The 23,888-nt window shown below is 37.9% G+C and overlaps 1 protein-coding gene across 1 annotated transcript in view; it reads left to right on the forward strand.

Annotated features, from left to right (window-relative positions):
- Positions 1-14,547: 14,547 nt before the first annotated feature.
- USH2A (Usher syndrome 2A (autosomal recessive, mild)) overlaps positions 14,548-23,888 on the forward strand; it is a 939,168-nt gene continuing 929,827 nt past the window's right edge. The window contains exons 1-2 of the mRNA XM_010853294.1: positions 14,548-15,032; positions 18,420-18,585. Coding sequence (XP_010851596.1) covers positions 14,548-15,032; positions 18,420-18,585 — 651 coding nt within the window. The remainder of the gene's footprint in view (positions 15,033-18,419; positions 18,586-23,888) is intronic.

Consider the following 23,888-nt stretch of genomic DNA (forward strand, 5'->3'; position numbering starts at 1 on the left):
ATTAACTTTATTCAATTTAAATGTAATAAAATATTACTTCTGTTTTATACACTAGGTATGTAAATATTTATATTTACACATACATATGATGTTATGTTTCTTTACATTCTATCTTGTGTTTCGTATCCACCCCCACTTCCCAAGTTCATTTTCCTTCTAACCAAAGGATTTCTTTAATTCTCCTTTAAGTGAAGATTTACTGGAAAAAAATTATCTCAATTTTTGTTCATTAGGAAATATGTTGACTTCATCCCTGATCTGAAGATTAGTTTTGATGGTTATAGAATTCTACATTGTCATTTATATTCCTTCAAAGATGATATTGAGTTGTCATCTAGCTTCCATTGTTTCTGTTGAGACATCAGCTTGCACTTTACTTTTTTTTTCCCCAAGATAATTGAAAAGATGGGTTTAAAGATAATATAAGAGCATAGGCTTAAGACGGGAGTGTCCAAACTCACTGAGGCCATGAAGGACCAACTACAGAGAAGGTGCCGCGTGTGTGTCATCTCTCCACTCCCAGAGGCAAATGCCATAGGCTTTATTTTTCAAGATTCTGTCCTGACAAGAACGATCTAAGCTTACATGTTAACAGAGATACCATACAATGTTGACTTTTTAAAAAGTTCATTTTGAATTTCTGAGCCTGTTTCAAATTCATCTTATGTGTTTTCCTCTTGACTGTTTTGGTTTCTCTTTTTCCTTCTGCTTGCCAGTCTTCTACATCCCATGTCCCTTACACTGGCATTTTCAGGAGCTCCCAAGGCTACTGAGTTTCATTACAGTACTGGTTGTTGTATGTTCTTCCGGAATCTGAAGCTGCAGCATGGAGTGTGGCTGTCCAGCATAATGGTTGACTGCCCAGCTATGAGCTGCATTATAGATTTAGCTTGTTTGTTTACTCATTTAACAGATCATTGATTACTAGGTGTGTAATTGGAGAAGATGTAAACATGCATAGTGTCCCTCCTCTTTGAGCTGCTGAGGAGCTAGTTTCAGAGTCAGTCTTCAAGTGACTGTCCTCTAGTCCACTGTCTTTCCCCCAGTAGTAAATGTCTTGTTGGGCATTTGCCCACATAACTCATTTCTCTAGAATTCTCGCCTGCTTTTGATGGATCATTTGCAGGTTATATTCTAGTTCTATTTCAGTTCTGTTGGCCAGTTCTGTAGCTGCCTGACAAAGAGCCCCTTCTTTGTGGTCAGAGTCTTGTCCAGTTAGGTTACTCTCTATTACATTCTCCCTGCAAGTTGCAATTCAAATAGAGATATTTACCCAAGTAGAAGGAATTTTAATACTCCTATAGTGGTACTTTAGGTTAAAATTGTAGTTGATTTATTTGCTCCTACACGAAGTGACTCCCTTACTGCCAGTAACTTCAATCTTATCAAGTACTTATTCAAAACTATGCTTTACTTCTCATTTTTTCCCCCATCTTCAAGGATTTTTCTCTGATGATCCTTCTGAATGTGCTTTGTTAACATGGTTCTAGAACAATAGAATTGATGGCATTTGAACATACTATTGCCAAAAGGGGCTGCTTCTGTCAATCTCAAACTAAGGACTTTATATTGTCACCTAAAATAAGATCTTTAATTTTTTTAAAAGCAAAAGGCCAATTCTTAATTTCAGGAATTTTCGTAAAATTGATATCTGTATATCAGTTAGTGTAGCACAGTGCCTGATAGACTGAAGATGCTCAGTATCACTTAAATTGCTTTTGTGGTGGTGGTTTAGTCCCTAAGTCATGTTCAACTCTTGTAACCCTATGAACTATTGCCTGCCAGGCTTCTCTGTCCATGAGATTTCCCAGGCAAGAATACTGGAGTGGGCTGCCATTTCCTTCTCCAGGCAGTCTTCCTGACCCAGGGATCAAACTCGTGTTTCCTGGTCTCCTAAATTGCAGGTGAATATATTTTTTTTTAACCAGTGATTCCCAAATTGCCTTAAGGATACATTTAAAAAATATAAGAAAAAGTTTAATACTAAAATGTTCTGATATCATTGCTTTAAATGACAATGTGGCATTGGGTAAGAGCTTAAATGGAGGTATACTTGAGTCTCGTATTTCTTTCTAAATATTGTTCGTCTGTAATAAATTAATTAGTATCCATATCTCAGCATCCTGATATGTCAAATAGTATTCATTAGTGCTGGAGGGTTTTGTGTAGGTTAGATGAGATAGTATTTTACAACATGATGATGAATACAATGTAAATTCAGTTAGCATTTGTAGTATTGTTAGTATTGTTACTATTACAGAAAGATTGCTCACACACTCATGATCCTTAATTCCTTTCTTCTTGGACCATTTGATTTAGCATATGTGTGAAAGTACATACTTTACATATATGTACAATATGTAATTTTACATATATGCAAATAAAATGTAATCAAATATGTTCATGGGTATAGAATGAGGTAGAAATCATGCTGGTCTGGTCATCAGGTGATCTGGGTTTTGGTTTAAACCCTAACAATATTGAGTCCCATCAGAGTTGAGTCTCACATCGCCTCCCTCAAAGGCAATTTCCGTTTCAGTAAAATGTCTTGTTTCTCAAACTGTCCGTTTTAGTTTTACTGATAATGATGGTGTTTGGATATGTTTTAGAAACTGCTTTGCAAATGTATTTTGCTCAAATTTTATCATCCTCTTCATTTTTTAAACTCTTGCTCTTCTCCTCTTTAAAGTCTTTGGCTTCTAAGCATTATATTAATAAACCACATAAGTAAATTACATGAAGAGTTACAGAGACCTTTGAGAAAAGTTTACTGATCCAGCAGATTCCCTTTTATTTCCCCTAAATTAAGACAAAATAGCCTCTAACCGTATACTGTTGGCTTTTTCTCCTAAGCAAAATGGTTTTTCTTCCCATCATCATAACTTTTACATCCTCCATTTCACTCTAAATGTAGTGCACATTTTTTTCCCCCACTCTTGGGAATGTTTTAGGGGTTGTTCAGCTGGGTTGAGTTTCTAAGACCAGATATACCACCCTCTCTGCTTAGTAAACTGTGCCCTGAATCCTGCTGTGTCTTCGTGTTTCCTCCCTCAAAACAATGACACTTTCTCAAAAGCATATTGAAACTCCACACCCATGGGTTTCAGGCAATCTAGGGCTTTCCCACATGGTAAAAGGGGGGCCCACATCATCTTGAGGAGCGTGGCGCTTTGCAGAAACTTGAGCCTTAATTATTGCTGATCGTCTGCTGGCTGGGGCTCCATGCTGTGCTCTGCTTGCCTGCCGTCCTTCCCCCACATTGTATCATTTTCTTTTTCAGACCCACACCCACCCATTTGTCCTGTTCACCAGCCATTAAACGGCCTGCTGCTACCTGTCCCGTACTGCCTGGCAGCTGTTATATCCCTGCCAGACTCAGCTCTCGAAAGTCACTCTTAAATTCACCTGCCAGGCTCAGTCTGGGCCCTTGCCCAGCCTGAGGAGAAGGAATGGACAGCGGTTAGATGGCCTGCCACACGCTATCAGTGGTATCAAGTTCCCCGAATGTCTTGGTGCAACCTGAAATACCCACACCAAGCTTTTATGCCTTGAACAAATGTGATTCCTGGGCCATCTGAGGGTTTGCATAATTTAAGAAGTATAAGAACATGTGTTCAACAATTTTGATCAAGGCAATAGATTGAGAACAGCTAGGACCTAGATACAGAATAAAAAACCAAGGCTCCCGAAGTTATTTATAATACCCTTGTTAATGCTTTGAACGTTCTCAGAGAAATCTGGAAATCCGATACAATCTACTTTAGAGCTCTGAATTGTATTTATACATTTCTACAGGAAATACGTGTCTCATAAATGTAGGACAATCTTATTCTAAACTAGATGTCCTCACTTATGCTGTTCCTGTCACTTAAAAGGCTCATTGTGTTCTCCTCTGTCTATAAAACTGTCAACTCTCAAGGCACAATTGAATACCCCAGCCTTTCACAAAACCTCTGAGTTCAATCTTTGTAAAAAAATAAAATAAAAAATGATGGTTACTGGGTCTAATCCAGATAGTCTGAGTTTTGCCATTTGCCCATCAAGTGACTTAAGCCTGGATTCTCATTTGTTCACTTTTATTTTAGAAGTAGTATTTTCTCTGTGCAATTTGTAGGTTTGTTAATAAAGATCAAAAGAAAATCTAAAAAAAGTGATAATGACAGGAAAAATTATGGTAGTGTTTTCTAAAAATGTGCTTATTCTCTGTCTTTGGATATACAATTACAGAAGAACTCAGTAGGTATAAATTGAAAAAAAAATATAAGGAGAGCTAACAGTGAAAACCCAGTCTATTGTTTCTACATTTAGGGCTTGCCTTATGGCTCAGCTGGTAAAGAATCCACCTGCATTGTGGAGACCTGGGTTCGATCCCTGGGTTGGGAAGGTCCCCTAGAGAAGGGAATGACAACCCACTCCAGTATTCTGGCCTGGAGAATTCCATGGACTATATAGTCCATGGAGTTGCAAAGAGTGGGACACAACTGAGCGACTTCAGCTTTCACTTTTTCTCTACATTTAATTTGCCAACAATGGTAGGAGATAGAAGACATTCCCATGCTACAGGTAAGGAAGTTGAAGCCAAAAGAGGTTACGTAACCTGTCCAAGAACACGCAGTGAATATAGGTGATGGAGCCCGGGTTCCAACCCAGGCTGTCTCTGCCACTTGCATCCTTACCCACTAACTGGTCCTACCTGTCCCAGTGCTTCAGGTGATGATGGATGTGTGGTCCATTCATTTAATCTTTTTTTTAAAATATTTGGAGAAGGCAATGGCAACCCACTCCAGTACTCTTGCCTGGAAAATCCCATGGACGGAGGAGCCTGGTGGGCTGCGGTCCATGGGGTTGCTAGGAGTCGGACACAACTGAGTGACTTCACTTTCACTTTTCACTTTCATGCATTGGAGAAGGCAATGGCAACCCACTCCAGTGTTCTTGCCTGGAGAATCCCAGGGACGGGGGAGCCTGGTGGGCTGCCGTCTCTGGGGTTGCAGAGTCTGACACGACTGAAGCGACTTAGCAGCAGTAGCAGCAAGATATACTGTGTCCCACCCACAGCTTCTCTGCATCTTGTGGGGATAGGGCTGGCATCACCAGCAAGGTGTGGTTCTTTGCTCATCTTCTCAGTGACTGCTTCTTTTGATTATGAAACATCTTCCATTGTGGTCTCCCAAGTCCAGGGCTCACATTCCTCAGGGCAGGTCTCTGGCTACTTGGACGGGTAGTGCTGTCATATGAGTTATCTCCTCATGACTTGTTTTATTCTTGACACTGAGAGGCTCTGACAGTCTATCATTCTCTAGGAAGCAAATATTCCACTATGAGGATTCTAGGTCTGGCCCTGAAGATCAAACCATTCCAAGAAGTCAACTTTCATTGAGCCCCTGGGTGAAACTCTAACTCACTCCAAGGAAGGAGGGTTCCCTTAAATGGATTATTGGCATTGTCCTAGAATTAATATGTGATTTAGTCTGTTTGGGGAAAAAAGGTGATTTAATTGACTCTGAATTTTGAGCATTGCAAGGGACTGTATTGGTTCTGAAAACTGCAAAAGAAAGTAGGTGGGAATTTTCAAGAATAGGAAGCATTTTGCTGAACTTTTTCACAATGTTGAATCTGATTGGTGTAGAGTATACATACTTCATGCTTGTAGAAAATGGTCCAAATTTTAACAGTAGAGGCATAATGAAGAGTTGATGGTGGGATGCAGATGAAGTCTTCAATTTTGTCTCTCCATATTGCTTAAAATTTTTTTTAAACAGTGTTCATATATTACTTGTGTGATTTTAAAAAAGAGAGAAAATGTATGGGGTGGAGGAGAGGGAAAAAGTCAGTTTTTCCTCTCCTTGTTAAATCTGCTTCAAACATATGTCAGGGCATATCCATCTGATTGGGTCCACTTGAGCCTGGCCATATCTAATTCCAGATTGGTTTTTTACTTAACCTGTTTTCTGTTTCAGGAGCAATCTGCTAATGATCGCAGCCATGGTCCTCTCTATCCATCTTATTGTACCAACTTACCAGCTCAGTCATTTACTTTTTAAACATTTTTTTATTGGAGTATAGTTGCTTTACAATGTTGTGTTAATTACTACTGTACAACAAAGTGAATCAGCTATACGTATAACATGTCTCCTCTTTTGTGGATTTCCATCCCATTTGGGTCACCACAGAGCATTGAGTAGAGTTCCCTGTGCTATTCAGTAGGTTCTCATTAGTTATTTATTTTATACATAGTATCAATCGTATATATTAGCATATGTCAATCCCAATTTCCCATTTCATCCCACCTTTCTCCCCTTGGTGTCCATGCGCTTGTTCTCTATGTCTGTGTCTCTATTTCTGCTTTGCAAATAAGACCTTCTGTGCCATTTGCTAGATTTCATATATGTGTATTAATATATAATATTTGTTTTTCTTTTCATGACTTTGTGTGACAGTTTCTAGGTCCATCCACATCTTTGCAAATTTCACAATTTTGTTCCTTTTTCTGGCGGAGTGATATTCCATTGTTTGGGTTGCTTCTATGTCCTGGCTGTTGTAAATAGGGCTGCCATAAGCATTGGGATGCATGTACCTTTTGGAATTATGGTCCAACTCAGTCATTTACTTGCAACATCTCTCTTGATCTCTTGGCCTCTCTACCACATACCTTCCTTACGTGTACATTTTCTGAATTTTAAATTTGCCAGCCACACCCTAGCCTGGCCTGCCACCCTATTTGATTTATAATCTTGGTTAGTCCTTCAGGTTGACAGGACCGCAGCCCAGGCCACAGTCTATGGGTGATACCCCTGTGTCCTTGTCACACTCAGCACTGGTGTCACTAAACAGGAGGACTGATGCTGAGGCTGAAGCTGCAGTACCTTGGCCACCTGATGAGAAGAACTGACTCACTGGAAAAGACTCTGATGCTGGGAAAGATTGGAAGGCGGGAGGAGAAGGGGATGACAGAGGATGAGATGGTTGGATGGCATCACCGACTCGATGGACATGAGTTTGGGTAAACTCCAGGAGTTGGTGATGGACAGGCATGCTGCAGTCCATGGGTTACAAAGAGTGGGACACGACTGAGCGACTGAACTGAACTTACACACTATAAGTAGGACACACCGGTCAAAAACATTGCACTTACAGATTCCTATTTGACATTTACTCTTTATAATTTGAAAGCACAAATTGTTTCTATATTGAAAAAACTAATTCAGTCTTTATGTAATAGCTAGTGTTTTCAATCATGGAAGGAAAAATATGATAAAAATAAAGAACATGAAATAAAAAGAAAACCAACATAGTTTGAACGCTTCTCCTGTTGGACATGTTAATTTTTCAAGAGGCAAAAACAAACAGCATGAGCCCTTCCACACTTCAATTTCCACATTTGTGAAATGAAGTAAGAACACTTAACTCCTAGAGTTATAGTAAAGATATGATGGCTATATGTGTGTGTGTATATGTATAAATGCTCAATTGTGTATAAATCATGTGCATAGTCCCTGCTATATATGAGACATTCACATATGGCACCTACTGTGATGACTATTATGACTTTAAATAATCTTAATTATCTAAGAACTAGCCATCTGAATTTTCAAATATGAAAAAGGGCAAGGATGTAATTAAAAAAAAAAACAACAACAATGACAGATGCTAGGAGTTCTCATCTACCACAAACTGTTGAAAAGATAAAAAAGCCAGAATTAGAATATTATGCTCAATGAATGCATTGGGCTTGCCCATTGTAACCTGTGGTCGGACAGTTAGTTAGATAACTGTGTCAACAGTCAACTTGTATCACAGAAAGCCGCAAAGCATGGGAAACAAAAAGGCAGAATAAATAAAAATATGGAAAAGATCAACAAATAGCAGAATTTGTCATCATAGGAAAATGTCAATGACTTATTGATGTTTTTAATAAACATTTTTTTTTATAACATTGAATGGTTTCCAGTTTTCAGGCATTACCAGAAATATCTACTGTGAATACACAGAGTAAGCTCCCTGGTGCATAATGTTGAGGCTTTCTAATGAATGTATATGTGTGAATATGCTGTTTCCTAGGATATACATAGTTTCAACTTTTAAAAATATGCATCAATTTTATATATTTAGAGTTCCTTTTGATACATGTCCTCCATAACAATTGGCATTGTCCTAATTTAAAATTTGTGTGACGTAGCATGTGTAAAATAAAATCTCATTGTGATTTTAATTTGCTTTTCCCTAATACTGATGCAGTCCAACGCTTTCTGGAAGTTTATGGGTCCCTCATGTTTGCCATTCTGTGAAATCCTTGTTTATATCATCTGTCTTTTTTTCTATAAAGAAATGAATATTTGTGTCTGGATTCACAGAAATCACTTAAGCATTCTGTGTATTAATTCTTTTCTCCTATTTGTGTGACATGTCTCTCAGGTTGTGGCTTAGGTTTTCAATTTGTGGGGATGTTTGATGAACAGAAGTCCTTGATTTTAATGTAATCCCATTTATTTATCTTTTATGTTTTGCACTTGTGTCCAGCTCAAGAAATATGTTCACATCTTAAGGCGGTTAAAGCATCTTCTTTAATTTCAAATGATTTTCAAGTTTTGCTCCTTAACATTTAAGTCTCAATCTATCTGGAAGTAACTTTTGTATATAGTGAGAAGTAGGGATCCAGTCTCATTTTATCAGTATTTTCCAATACAGGGAATTAATTTTCCTTGCAAAATTTACTAACTAGTTCACCCTTTTCTTAGTGATGTGTTAGTCACTCAGTCATGTCTGACTCTTTGCCAGCCCATAGACTATAATCCGCCAGGCTCCATCCATGGAGCTCTCCAGGCAAAAATACTGGATTGGGTGGCCATTCCCTTCTCCAGGGGATCTTCCTGACCCAGGGATTGAACGTGAGACTCCTGCACTGCAAGCATTGCAGGCAGATTCTTTACTATCTGAGCCACCAAAGAAGCCCTTTTAGTGATATACAGGAACAAAATAAGTATATACATATGTCTATACTTATGTGTGAATCATTTCCTATGATTTTTGATGTTTCTATTGGATTCCCCCAACCCCCCACCGATCTCTGCACTAAGGTTCCACACTCCTAATTTACGTGGCCCTGGCGAAGGAAATGGCAACCCACTCCAGTGTTCTTGCCTGGAGAATCCCAGGGAAGGTGGAGCCTGATGGTCTGTCGTCTTTGGGGTCGCACAGAGTCAGACACGACTGAAGCGACTTAGCAGCAGCAGCAGCAAGAACATCTTGGTGTCTGTTAGCGAAGTCACTCCCTTACCTTATTCTGTGTCTGTAATGCCTTGAATACTGTCAATTATTTGCTCTTTTTTAATATGCTTTGAAATAAACTTGTCAAGTTCATGAATAACTCTGTTGTGATTTTCATAGGAATTGCATTGGATTAATAGATGACTATATGAAAACTTCATCCTTGTGTTAGTCTTTGAATCCCAAAACATAATATCTCTATTTTCAGTTTCTTAAATGTTACCAATAAACTTGATTTTTTCATAGCAGTAATGCATTTTTTAAATGTGTTCCCAAGTACTCTACAATATGGATACCATCTTTTAGTTATATTTTTTAATTTGTTTATTTCATTCTCTAACTGGTATAGAGAAATGCAATTGATTTTTGCTTATTGATTTTGCATCACTTGTATTAAACTAAATTATCCTGTAGTAACAACTCTAAAATTTCAAAAAATTCCTTTAAACAATAAAGGTTTATTTTTCACACATGCTTTGTGTCTGGCAAGCAAACTCTGATCTATGTCTTTCCAGCCAGGGCAAGAGGTTGACAGAGCAGCCACTAGCTGGATGTGGCAAAGTGGGAGGGAGAGAGCAATTGCTTACTGGTCCCTATAGCTTCCTCCTGGCAGTGGCTCATATTTCTCAGCAAAAGCAAGTCATGTGACCATTTCCAAGGAGTTAAAAGTAGTATGTGCCTAGAGAGAAGAGTTCTAAAATTGATGAATAGCATTAATCATATTTACATCTTCTCTCTAGAATCCTGGTTAAAATTTGTCATTAGGTTTTGTTATCTACTGAAATAAATGACATTTGATAATCATTTGCAGTGTTTATCCTTTAGTTTATATTTTACCTATTTTAATGCATTGGCTAGTTGAATGTTGACTAGCAGCAGTAATAAGTAGGTGTTCCTTCTCTACTGATCTTAACAAAAGTGCTAATTATCATACTTATTATTTATAATGTTTTTGTACATGAACTGTCAAGTTATAGAAGTTTTCTTCTTTTATGAAGAATTTTGGTCCTAAAGAAATAAATTCATAAAGGATTTTGGTCCTCAATAAATAACATGAATTTTTAAACTATTTTAATGGTGAAGTAATATATATTTTAACATTCAAACCAATTTTACAATTCTGGAACAAACCCAACTTTGTCAGGAGATTTATTCTTTTTAAATATTTCTGAATTCAGTTTGCTTATGCTTTATTCAGAATTTTTTTGCATTATGTATATGAGTGTGACTGGTCTTTAATTTTTCTTTCATATTCTCCTGTCTGTTTTATAATCTCCCTCTTTCTCTCACTCCCTGCCTTCTGTCTTTCTCACACACATTCTATTTTGGTTATAGCTACCTCATACAATAAATTGGGAAATATTCTTATTTCAATGGTAAGAATGTTTGTAAAAACTGGAATTATAGTTTCCCATATGTGTGGCATAACTGATTTGCACAACTGCCGGAGCCTACTGTTTTCCTTTTGGGAAGAAATTTAACTATAGACTGTATTAGAACTATTCATGTTGAAAAATAAAAGCAAAACTTTAGTCTTTTTTATTGAAGCATAATTTGCACAAAGAGCACAAATCTTAACTGTAATACTTGATGAACTTCAAAAACTGTATCCATCTGTGTAACCACCACCTGTATTAAGATGAAGACATTTCCAGCCCTCCTGCTGGCTTCCTTGAATCCTTTCCCATTTCTTCCTCTGTTTTAAAGATAGCATTATGTTGACTTCTTTCACCGCAGATTAGCTTTGATTCTCTTTGACTTCATATGAATGGAATCATTCTAGTATGTTCTTGGGGTGTTTACCTTGTTTCACTCATGATCAGGTCTGTGAGATTTTCCGTGTTGTTTCTTGTAGCAGTAGTTCACTTTTCTTTCATTCTGCGTTCACCTTTCAGTGTGTGAATATATACCATAATCTGTCTGTTCTGCAGTTGATGGAACGTGTTGTTTCTAACCGTTTCTTCTTGACTCAGTCTAAGTTGGAAATATTTTGAGGAACTTATTTAATATTCCTAAGAACTCAAGTTTAATTCTCATAAAATTGTCTACAACATTTTCTTATTTTGTAATTACATCGGACCCTCTGTTTTCATATCTCATATTACTTACACATCCACCATTTTTCTTTTTCTAGATTAGTTATGCCATAGGTTAATTAATTTTAATAGAAAATCCATGAATGCTTAAAAACCCCAAGGATATCCCTTGATTTTGCCCATCTTCGAGACCTAAGCCTCAAGGGCTTGAAAAACCAAGTTTATAATAAACTATAATAGTGAACTTTTCCATGATAATGAGTATGAATTTACTAATAGTTGACTAACTAAAACATCATTTTTTGAACTTTTTCAAAAGAAGGAAATGCTGATTCTAAGATGTCTTGACCATTAGAAAAAGAAATTGCTTTCAGCTCTCTGTGGTAGTTTACAAAATCGTCTCAAGTTCTTTCCAATCTGTTATGTGTGCCCCCTTGCAATGTGACTGTTCTTTGAAGAGTGGAGTCAGTTTCATAGCCCTTGAATCTGGGCTTGGTCATGTGACTTCCTCTGTCAGTGGAACATTAACAAATGTGATACAAGCAAATGCCTGAATAGTACTCGTACATTAGGGTCTTTCAGCTTATGTTGCTGGGCATTTTCTGGCTACTATCAGAACGAGCTTAGGTTAGACTCTCACGAGTGTCAAACCAACTGCTAGATGACAGAGTAAGGCCAAATCAGAGTATCCAGCCCCAGCCACGCTAGTTCAGAGCAGAACTACCCAGTGGATCCACAAAAATATGAGAAAATAATAGCACATAGTTCTTTGTATTTAACTAAACTTTCCTTCTGCCACTCTTGCTTTTGCTTTTTTCCTGTATCTCTAAGTCCCGTCTAGTGGTGGTAAGACTGCTGGTGTCCAAATCAGTTACCAGATGTGTCTTCAGATTGACAGTACTGAATTGCAGAAGTTGAGGGATATGTCAACCCACTGTCTGTCTTTGCAAATCACAGGCAGAGTTTCTGAATGTGGAGCAGAGTCACTAATCTTAAATCATCTAAATTGAGTCATGACTTCCTACTACAAAACATCAGTTGTTATGTGGTAGATGATTTCTCATCCCCTGAACAGTGACCCAAAAAATGCACCCTGAAGTACCACAATTAAAAATTAGTTAATCCTTGGATTCATAAGGCATAAAGAGAAACTAGCCATTGAATAACATGTTCTAAGACAAACATTGGTTGCATGTTTTGTTGAGGTGTGAATAATCCATTTGTCTACATCACTGTGTCCTTTATTTCCAAACATTTTTCCAGGTTTTCAGAAGTTCTTACATGTTAGTGGGTTTTATAGTAACATTTGTTTTTTGATTCAAAATTTGCCCTTGAAAGATTATACTAATCAACAAGACAGACAATAGGATAATTTGACAAAAGGTAAAGATTTCCTCTGGAAGCACCTAGTTCTGATTGGTAAAGCTGATATTTAAATGAGTTGTGTTCAAGTCTCTTGGAAGGGAAATTTAAGAGATGGTACTTTGAATTTGTCTCTTGCTGCCTTACTAACAAGGAATGCCATACAACCATTTCCTTCACATTTTTCTAAATATAATAGCTTATAGAAAATAAAAGTGCGATTGTCTAGTTGTTTCCCAAATGAGCTTTCCATTTTTAAGACAATGGAGGGGTAGTAGTTGCTTTAGGCTATTTCTCATTTAGGATGAGATGCCTCAGATGGTTGAAGAGAGTTTTGGATGTAATAAAACTACATAGAATTGACATCAACCGTGCATTCATAAAAACACACATATTCATATCTAATCAAGCAGCTACAAAGTCAGCAGTCCTATTGCTTCTGTAGTTTAAAATTTCTGACCCTTCAAATGCACCATTTGGAAATCACATCAGATGCTGTTCATACATTTAGAAGAGGGTGTTCTGGGGTGAAGAACACGGTGACCATTGAATGGGCAACAAAAACTTTATGAATGCAACAAGCTTTTAGAGCATCAGTACATTTGTCGCTCAGAAAAAAGAGCACTAGGAATTCTTATGTTACTGTCTGATAGTGGCAGATCATTTTGATGACATGGCTAAAAGGATTGAGGTGCATAAAAGTGGGGGAAAGGGGAGGGGCAAAAAAGGGATTAGAGGATAAGGTACACTGCTACTTTAAAATTATGCATGCCTGGCTGCATCCTTGTCCCTCCCACTGCTTGAGGCACTTGCTGAAGTCTTGGAGAGTTCAGTTCCAGGCGGGCCAGCCAGCAGACTGCGCTCTGCGTTTCAGGTAACCAAGCGTTTGCCGTGCAGAATCCCTGACTTGGGCACCCAAGTCTTCCGTGCAGTCGTCCTTCTGCTGTGGCCTATTTGCTGAGACTTTCTGGGGGTTACCGTAGTGTTGCCAGGCAACCAGGGACAGCGGTCCTGGGAAGAGCCATTTGTCACACTAAGGGGCCTGGTTGAAATGCAATAAAGAAATGGTAACTCAGCTTATTTATCAATACAATTACTAACACAGTATTAGGGGTCCATATGTAACCTACAAATAGTCATATGAGGAAACACGCAAACATTTGCTAAATACTAAGGCATAGGACGGACAGATGGTGTTGGGTTTCTAATCAGCTTTACCGTGAGCTTAAAGTTGCCTCACATGCTGGGATGAGGGGGGAAGGCCCAAAGTGCTTTGCCAGCTTTATTCGGGACATCTGCAGGTTGGCTCTGCGTTAACTGCCTCCCGTGTGTGTGTAAAGGAAATCTATACAGTTCTTTGTTTTGTGAAGGAGAGTGGATGCTGCTAATTCCCTGAGGTGGAGTAGCAATCCGAAATTGCTGTGTGGGGAAATATATTAATAAAATATACGTGCATATGTGTGTATCAAACTGGCTGTCCTGTGGACTTTTTCCAGTGCTTGATTCGCCCAATGAAGATAGGTACCAATGAGTGTTTTGCTATAAACAGTGTACTAAAGAATGTTTTTAAGAAGTTTAATAATGTTTCTTAGGGACTCAGAATCCTCATGCTTAGACTGCACCTAAAGTTTTAAAGACACAGCAGATTTTTCTTGACACTCTACTTTTGATTCCCAGACACCAGCTGCTACTCATGTCTTTGCCATCACCACGGAAGCCTCCGGTGTTACCCCCGTGTGAAACCACGTCTGCAGTTTCCCGAAAATGGATTTATCTCAACGTTACTTAAAGCACCCTGCAATAAAGTGTTGCTGGCCAGTGCCCTCGGCCTTCCAACTTATCTAGGAACGCCTGAATCAGAGGAGAATGCTTTTGAGTCAACATGAATTGCCTGGCTCTTTCTCTGGGCTTCGGCCTCTTGTTTCCGGTCCCTGAAACATGGCTCTTTGCCTACTTTGCTTCCATCTCATGGGCTGACTCTCAGGGCTTGTTCCCAAGGCTGGAGAACGTGGCAGCCTTCAAGAAGGTTTCGGTGGTGCCAACCCAAGCCACGTGCGGAATCCCAGCCCAAAGCACTTTCTGTCAGAGCTCTGCCACACCCGAGGGCCTTCGGGTCTGTCCTCAGAGGCTGTGTGTTCAGGATTGCCCTTACCGATCATCGCCCCCCACCTACAGCAACCTCTTCTCAGCAGGCCTCAGGGGTTGCATCATTAAAGACCAGCGTGACCTGAGTCCCAACTCCCATAACCATTCTGCAAGTTTCATTTTTGGAAATCACCAGAGTTGCTTTGCCTCTCCTCCTGCTCCCAGGCTGGCGGCATCATTTACTCTAGCTGTGTGGTTGAAACTTGAGCAAGGAGGTGTAATGTAAGTAGCAGAGGGAGTGTAAGCTTTCCTAGGGTCCTGCAAAATCAGTTAGCATCAAGGGTATTGCAACTTGAATTCCAACCTGGAAATGAAGGCACTTTGGAATTTAGGCTACCTGAAGACCAGCTCCTACATGAGGCTTTTCTGGTCAACTTCATTTGACCAAATATTTCTTTCCCTAAATTCAAAGTGCTTTCCCCTTTCTATGAATGAAGTGAACCCTCAAGAGTATGTTAAAATAATTTCATGGCAGGCAGAAATATTTATACTTGCCTCATTTTTTTTCCCCCAGTAGTTTTAGCTAAACCTTTAGTCTTGTTTTCAGAGGCTCAGCCAGGCTCACTGTGAGTTGTAAGCCATGGGGACTAGTAATACAAATAATGTATACTTTCAAGGTCTTGGTCTAGATTTGTATAAGCAACCTGCCTTTACTAGAGTATACAATTGTCATTAGGCAGTGAACTCTGTGAGTGCTGGGGACTGTTTCTGTGTTCTTATTTTCCTAGGAAGAGATGTTTGTTTAACTCATTGTAAAAGATGTTCAATAATGAGTTGAACAAATGAATGACACCTCATGTCTGAAAAGAGATCGCTTTCGGCCCTTTGCTTCCTGGTGTTTTCATCCATTAGGAAATATATAGAAAAGCATAAAAGATTCTCAAAATTTAATGCCATTGACCCCATCAGAAATGCCTTTGGTGAGTTTGGTGGGGGGCTTCGTTAACAATTTTTGGTTATTTTTAATAATCACCTTATTTTCATTCTGTAATAGTTTCTAAAACTGATATCCAGTGTTTTCCTTAAGTGTTTAGAGCCAATCTGGAAATGAGAATAAATAAGACAGTTTTGAGACTTTTTTTTTTTGCTTATCTTTCTTCTTCCCATAGGGCTTCTGGCTCTTCCTCTTGTGATGTTTTCTTTGTATGAGGATGTTGGCCAAGTATCTAAAAACTCATGAAACAAACCAGAAAAGTCTTATAATCTCATAAGCAAATAAGACTTAAATATCTATGATGTTTAGTTTTAATTTGCCAAGTGAAAGTTGGTGTTTTTTCATTTTGTTTTATTTGGAGTGAAAATTATCTCAAACCATTACCTTTGTTTCTGTATGTACCCTAAAAGAAAACCCTGTTTTCTTACTGTTTGAAATGTCAGTAAATCCAACTTACTTAGTTTATGTAACTAATGTCCAAAGAGTCTTAAAATATTGTCTCTTGACAAATATGGCTAGGATGAAGTTATTTTTTCTAAATTTTTCCAGGGGATATGTCTATAAAATTCATCTTCTATTGGTATCATTTTGTATAAATAAGACAGAGGAACATTTATAGAGGCAGTAGCACATGGTTTACGGTTTTGAGAGTTCCAAGCATCAAGGTCGTTTCCCTTCTCAAAACTAAAATACCTGTGGGAATTGGGGAATTTCTCGGTGTTTGTACTAGATAAGTAAAACAAACAAAACATGGATTATCCAATTATTGTTTATCCAGGAGCAAAATAAATCCAGTTCCTAAATATTTTGCTACCTGCCTTCCTCTCACATTCATTATCTACCAAAGCAAGTATGTTTACAAGCAAACAAAATAGCAAGGAAGATAATCAATAACATATTAAGAAATGCATTTTCAGTAAGCTTGGGGAAATAAGCCTGCATTTGGCAAATACATTCTTGAGTAATGGTCAAATTCTAACTTGTAGATTTAAACTCAAGAAAAACGAATGGAGGCAATCTCTTCTTGGATTGTTTAAGACATAGAAGTGAGGAATAGAGAGGAACTTTAATTCCAGTGACTGAGAAATATCCACTTACTAAAGAGTTGAATCACAATAGAATTTTCATAAAATCATATCTCTGCTTTATATAAAATCTATATGTCAACTAAACCTATTTGCCCAATATAAAATATATTTTTCATAACTTGATCACCAAATATATGTGCAAAATAGAGTAAGAAAGTGAGAGTGAAATAGTAACTGTTATGTATTCTCTGATCGTATCATTACCTCTCAACTCTCAGAAAGAATGCAAATGTGGAGGAATGATTTGTGAGAAAAATGTGTCCTTTAAGAAAAGTTTTAAAAACATATTTAGCAATAGTTCTAGGTTGGCCCAATCTTACCTTTGCCTCTTTGATTCTTCATACTCAGATCACTAACTCATCATTTTTTGGGGGCGGGGGGCGGGGGCGGCGCGCAGAGGATCTACTATATACCAGGCTGTGCTGCTATTGTCAGACAACTCATGATTGAATAGGAAGACAGATGGATGGGTGTTATTTCCAGAGCAGCACAATAAGTGAGCAGCAAGGAGCATCTTTAATAGCTAGTTACTTGGAGGAGATATTTGTGCTTGATGTTCATGATATTTCTCTTTAAATAGTAGGTTTGGGGGACTAATCTCCTTAGGAGATTCTTCTCTCTTCTGCAAAAGTTGAACTGCTAGACTGAAATGTAATTGGAAATGGGCTCAAGTTCATATCTGTTTCTTCTCAGTGGGTTCAGAGTGGCTAAGGCACATGCAATGATATAATTAGTATAAAATAAAATCACTTATACTAAACATAAATCAGTAGAGAATATAGAAAACATAAAACATGTCTATTTCAAGGGATGAGAACACAGTGCTGTTGTAATCAGGATATAAGTGATTTTTAAAAATAACATGATTTGATAACTGGCCTGACAGTTAATTTTCTGAAAGTTCTTCTATTTTATCAAAATATTTCACTGTATTTTTAGAAGATTCCATGACCTTTCATCCCAGATCATTACCATGATCTCAGTGCCCCAGTTGGGCTTTGTGGTCATGGCGAGCTGGGCCGTCATCTTACAGACACTGGCTTTGGCTTCTGGCCAGTTGATGATGAGCTAAATAAAGACTATAGTTGTCCATTCTCCATTTCATCATGGGAATTAAATAGAGCGATTCTGACTTCAGGGCTAGCAGTTTAGAGCCTTCTATGGACACTAAACTATCTTTACATTAAAAAAAAAAAAGAGGAGGAGAAAATGATTTGCTCTGGTGGCTCAATAGCCAAGCAGAATGTGGTGTATTGTGCCGCTTCCTATAAAAGAAATGGCAGAGGAACTAATGAGCCAATAGGCTAAATATTGGTTTTGCAGGATGATTCAACCACTTGAGCTGCCACCATGAATCTCTAATAAAGGGAGTGAAGGTTCTAGCAGATGTACTGTAAATAAGAATTCTATCTTTCTTGAAATTAAAGGGCCTCTTAATTGAAAGAAAGCTTGCCCTGAATATGATGACCTTCAGGTACTTGTTCATTGTGACCTTTGATGAGAGTCTGGGATCTGTTGCACCACCATCACTGGACAATGTCTTTCGGTTGGAAACTGACCTTTTCTCTTTTCTGGTTGTTTCCCAAGGTGTGTTATAGAAAAAACAGCGGATGGGCAGATTGTATTCAAACTTACAATATCTGAGAAAGAGACCATGTTTTATTACCGCACAGTAAATGGTTTGCAGCCTCCAATAAAAGTAATGACACTGGGGAGAATTCTTGTGAAGAAATGGATTCATCTTAGTGTGCAGGTGAGTAAAATAAAAAATATTTAACATTTGGTTAAGCACAAGGATCCATCTTTCTTTTTTTTTTCCTTTAAATGGCATCTTCCCATAAGATGTGAAGCACTACCTTTCAGATCTTAAGTATTTGTAAGTGACAACTAAAGAAAAACAATATTTAAATGACCTAACAATGTATCTTTTGAAATTCCAGTATTTCCCCCACAAAATTGCAGTGAAAATGTCCACAGATGCTTAGGACAGTCCCATTTGGAGTAATATCCTCAACAAAGTTTTGTTTTATTTGCTTAGTATATTTTATTTTGTTTAAAAATGTGTAACAGCTCTTTTGCTGTCTTAATACTAATTTTAATAGTCATGCAGTATTAAGACCTTGGCCTGGATTTTACAGCTGTCTTTTCTAGGTAGTCTCTTATGATATGAATACAATTTTACTGTTGCATTTAAAATGCTGACCTTAGAACTAATGAACTTTACACATCAGGCACTCAAAAGGTGTTATATGATTACTTTAGTTGTCAACAACAGTTTGCATTTGCCTTAGAAGTTGCTAAAGGCTGAGATAACTGTGAGATGGCCGCTATTTTATAGTTCTCGGGAACAGACAGTTTCTTCTTTGGTTTCTCTAGGGCTCTGGAAGGGTCCAGTGCAGTCTAAAGTCACCCTTGCCTTTTACACCAGAGGTACTGTGTACCATAGTCCCCAGTATATGCTCTCATGTTGTTCAGTCAGGCTCTGCAACCTCCTGAACTTCAGCCCACCAGACTCCTCTGTTCTCTACTATCTCCTGGAGTTTGCTCAAATTCACGTCCATTGAGCTGGTAATGCTGTCTGACCATCTCATCCTCTGCGTCCCCTTCTCCTTTTGCCTTCGATCTTTCCCAGCATCAGAGTCTTTTCCGATGAGTCAGTTCTTTGCATCAGGTGGCCAAAGCCTTGGAGCATCAGCGTGAGTATGCTCTCACAGGTGCACCCCCGTGTGGTCCATGCCATTTGCACTAGAGGACATCTGTAGCCTTGTGTACTTTGTGAAAGTCTTTGATTTATTACATTCCCCCCAACTCTGAAGCAGGTAGACTTCCTTATGTTACTACCATGGTTCTTGGCTTCCTTAATAGAAATTGATTAGAGGCCAGACAAATAATTCAGCAAGCCTTTTTTTTACTGGGTCCCCTGCTGTAGCAGGGGAGGTGGCAAAAACAAGTTAACAGTTTCCCTTGCTTGCTCTTTGAGGTGAGGTGCAAGCTAATTCCTTATATGTGGTGAGACTAGGAACAGGTCCAGGGTCAGACCAGAGAGATGACTTAGGTGGTCTGCTACCTCTTTGGTGATGCTATGTGCATGGGACATGTGCAGTACCCTGATTTTGGTCCCAGCTCTTCAGAAGTGGCATTTGGGTTTTTTCATCTTATTGTCCATAATTTGCCCCAACTGAACATGTACACAGTTGTTTTTAGTCTTTTATAGTTTCTTTGTATTTTGTTGCTCCAGGAGACATTTGTCCAGGGTTCGATCCCTGGGTTGGGAAGATCCCCTGGAGAAGGGAAAAGCTACCCACTCCAGTATTCTGGCCTGGAGACATGGGGTCACAAAGAGTCAGATATGACTGAGTGACTTTCACTCGTTCACTCAAGCACTGCTGCAAGGGGTCCCAGGTTCCACTTAAAGTGTCTTGAGAATTGTTATTTGGATTTTAAAATCTATTTCAGTGTAGATACTATTATTGAGGATTATAATACGCTTTAAACGTATCTTTGTTTGGTCTGATTGTAACTGTGAAATTCTGCTATGCGTGTGTGCTGCATTGCATTAAAAGCCTTAAAAAGGACATTTAAAATAGAAACGCAGAGAGGTGATTGAACACAGAGAGGAAATGATTAATTTCCTAGGAGGGTATTGGCAAAGTGATCTTCAGTCAGCATGTTAGGCTTATCTACTCTGCTTTTTGGTAGGATATGAGTTTAGCAAATTCAGTTGGCATGGAGCAGGGTTTCCATGCCACCAAGGTTGAAAGGACCTGCAAAAAGGTAGGTCACATCTGATATCTATTGCAATGATGGATTCAGTCTGTCTATGCTTGCCTCTCATTTATTCAGTAGTTAGCAGATATAAGACTTATTATATATCTTGTCCATTCTGCCTGCTGCCAGTGTACCAGAACCAGAATTGGGTTATAAAAATATGGAAATAGAAACCACTGAATAAGTGGACTCTACAAAAGATATCGAATGAGTATATTTATTTGTTGCATAGTTTTGTATCAGTAATGAAGAATAAATGTTTTCTACCTGCCTTTATTTTGCCTTACCTGTGAAACTGTGCCATGTTTTGGCAGGGTACTCCCCTAGGAGTCAGATGCTCTTAGAGTGCCTGTTGAAATCAGCATTATCATTTCAATACATGTCAAATAGGAGTCACTTCCTAGTTTAGGCAAAATTTCTTTATAAATCTTTAAATCCTTGCCTTCTTTCAAGAAAGGCTAAAGTACTTATGATTTAATGAGACACCTTTATTTCATAACTGTTTGACTATCAAGAGAAAACTTGTCCTTTCCAATTTGTGCTCTTCTTTTATTTATTTACTTTTATGTTTTTTTTTTTAAATCCCTATTCTACGTTTTACCTTAAAACTACAGAACAAAACAGCCATAAAGCAGAAAAATCATGCAGATTGGATTTTATTCATCTGGTATTTATTGATAGATATGGGGATACCCAGCATTTTGGAGATCTGTATTCATTCAAATAATAATTAAAGAGCAGTTATTTAAACTGGAGATCTGCATAGCGTTCCTTTAAATTGGACGCAAGTCTGAATACATTTGGGCTTCCCTGGTGGCTCAGACGGTAAAGAACCTGCCTGCAATGTGGGAGGCCTGAGTTTGATCCCTGGATCAGAAAGATCCCCTGGAGAAGGGAATGGCTACCCACTCCAGTATTCTTGCTTAGAGAATTCAATGGACAGAGGAGCCTGGCAGGGTTGCAAAGAGTTGGACATGCCTGAGCAATTAACACCTTCACTTCTCACTTCTGATATATTTAAGATATTAAGATACTTATAAAGTTATAGATGCTTAATAAAGAAGGTACTCATTCCTAAAAAGTGATACAAAAAGAAGTGGGAAGAATAACAGGTAAGGAGAAGAGAAATATGACTCAGGTAATGCTACTCAGTAGTCTTAACAAATATACTTAGCTCAGTTTTCTTATGTGATAAGAGGATTGGACTAGATGTGCAAAACAAGGCTTCCTGGAATTCTTTGTTGAAAAGAAGTGTGGGAAGCTGTTAATTTGTGTAGGGTTGTCTGGACAGACATGGTTAAGTGACACAGCCAGCTCCTCAAGTGATGCTCGGGTTTATGCTTTTCCCCTGCTTCCCCCTGTGGTCTGTAATTTACACAGCAATGTTTTTGGTAGACTTCTTGGCCAAGATATGGACAAGTGCAACTTGTAACTCTTTCACTATTTAACTGCAAAGAATATATTTTAAATGTGAAATGTAACTTATTCTCTGTTGCCTTATTATCTAGTGCATCCAAATTCTGTTTCATTTGGGGATCAGGGCCTTCATCATGCTGGGCATAGGATAGAACACATACTTGATAATCTGGCTTAGTCAAGTTTAAAATTGCAAGTCTATAGTTAATGTGTATATGTATGTCTTTACTCATCCTCCAATATAGCCACAATCAATTAATTTACATGGTATGTGCACACGCGTGTATGTGTGTGTCTATAAAACTAAAATACCTTTACTCATGGATTTGGTTCAGAAACCAGAATTTAACTTACATGGACATAGTGACATAAAATTAATTAACCGATCTGGCCTTACACCTTACCTCAGAGAGTTCACTTAGTGTCAGCTTTCCATCAGTAAAATCAGAATTCTAATTTCCCAAATCTAAAACAAGAAATGAGTTTTAAATAATTAAATCCCTGGGCAAAAAAAAAAAAATGGTGCTAGGAAGAGTCAGACATTCCAAATTTTGGAGGTCTATTTTCCTAAACAAAAAAATGCCTGATATTACTGTAATGGATCTAACAGCTTTTATTCAAGAATTAGCATTTTGCAGCTTCAACCTGTTGGAAAATGATTAGTTTTTAAATTAATATTCATTCAGGGACTTGAATCTGACATGATTGCCAATTTAAATTTTACTTTGGGGTTTAATATATTGGCTATTTCAAATTATATCAAGCTGAAATTCGTTATGTCATATTTTTTGTACTAAAACTGGAAAAAAATCAATTCAGACTTTTTATTATCGAATGGGGAACACTGATAACATTAGCAGATTTTTTAAAGCTTCGTTTTCATATTGTATCAGCATGTTATGGTTATTTTAAGAGATCTCTTTGGATTTTCTTTTTTTTTTTAAGTTTTAAAATATGTAAAAGGATTTTATTTCAGCAGTTTGTTAGGGCTTGGTGAGTAAAGCAGCTTGGAAGGATATTGATATTCTGTTGTGTATCATTTAAAAGTAAAACCTCAGAGTTTCCTATGAAAACAGTTTTCCCTTAAATAGTTCTACATGTTTTATAAGACCAATAGCATCAAAGAATCATTAGTAACCCTTTAATAATTATGCTGAAATGTAGTAGTATTCTATAATTAGAAGCTGATGAAATACTGCAAGTGTGGAAGCAAGAATTGGTTTAGCAATGAGTTTTTCACATCTATGCTATTTTGAGGACTCCTTGAAACACTGACAAGTCAAGAGCCACAGATGGTCCTAGCTACAATAATGTGAAAAAGAGCAGTTCTAATCTAATACAGAGAAGGGAAAAAAATGCATGGGTAAATAAAGTTTCAGGGATCAATAGATGAAGAATAGGAGTTTCATAATCATAGTTTGTTCATGAAATATGTTCTTTTGATTTATGTATTCAATCTGAAAAAGGGAAACTATTGATGGTTCTGGAGAAAAATAAAATGCAATTTAACCAACATTTGTTAGAATAGATAAACCAACTCTCTCAATTAATCTCTGGAGTGTATGCCCATGTGCACACTTTATAAAGGTATTTCCATGTCTCTATTGATTGAGGGAACATAAACTGTCCTTGCAACCTCATGGAAGCTTCTTCATTCATTTCAGGAAGCTCTGTGTACTGGGATTCTCCTGGGAGCACCACCTCAACTCCTACCACAAGAGAATTTCAATCCATATGGTTCCTTTAATACTTTTTATTGCTTTAAACTGTAATTATTTACATGTATATGAAAGCCTTCTGTTTGTGTCTAGTCAGTCAAATATCACCCAAGTTAGGGGAATAGTTTGTCACTTGAAATGAATTAAAGATCAA

Source organism: Bison bison, unplaced genomic scaffold, assembly GCF_000754665.1.
Source record: "Bison bison bison isolate TAMUID 2011002044 unplaced genomic scaffold, Bison_UMD1.0 scf7180017864325, whole genome shotgun sequence".
Lineage (NCBI taxonomy): Eukaryota > Metazoa > Chordata > Mammalia > Artiodactyla > Bovidae > Bison > Bison bison.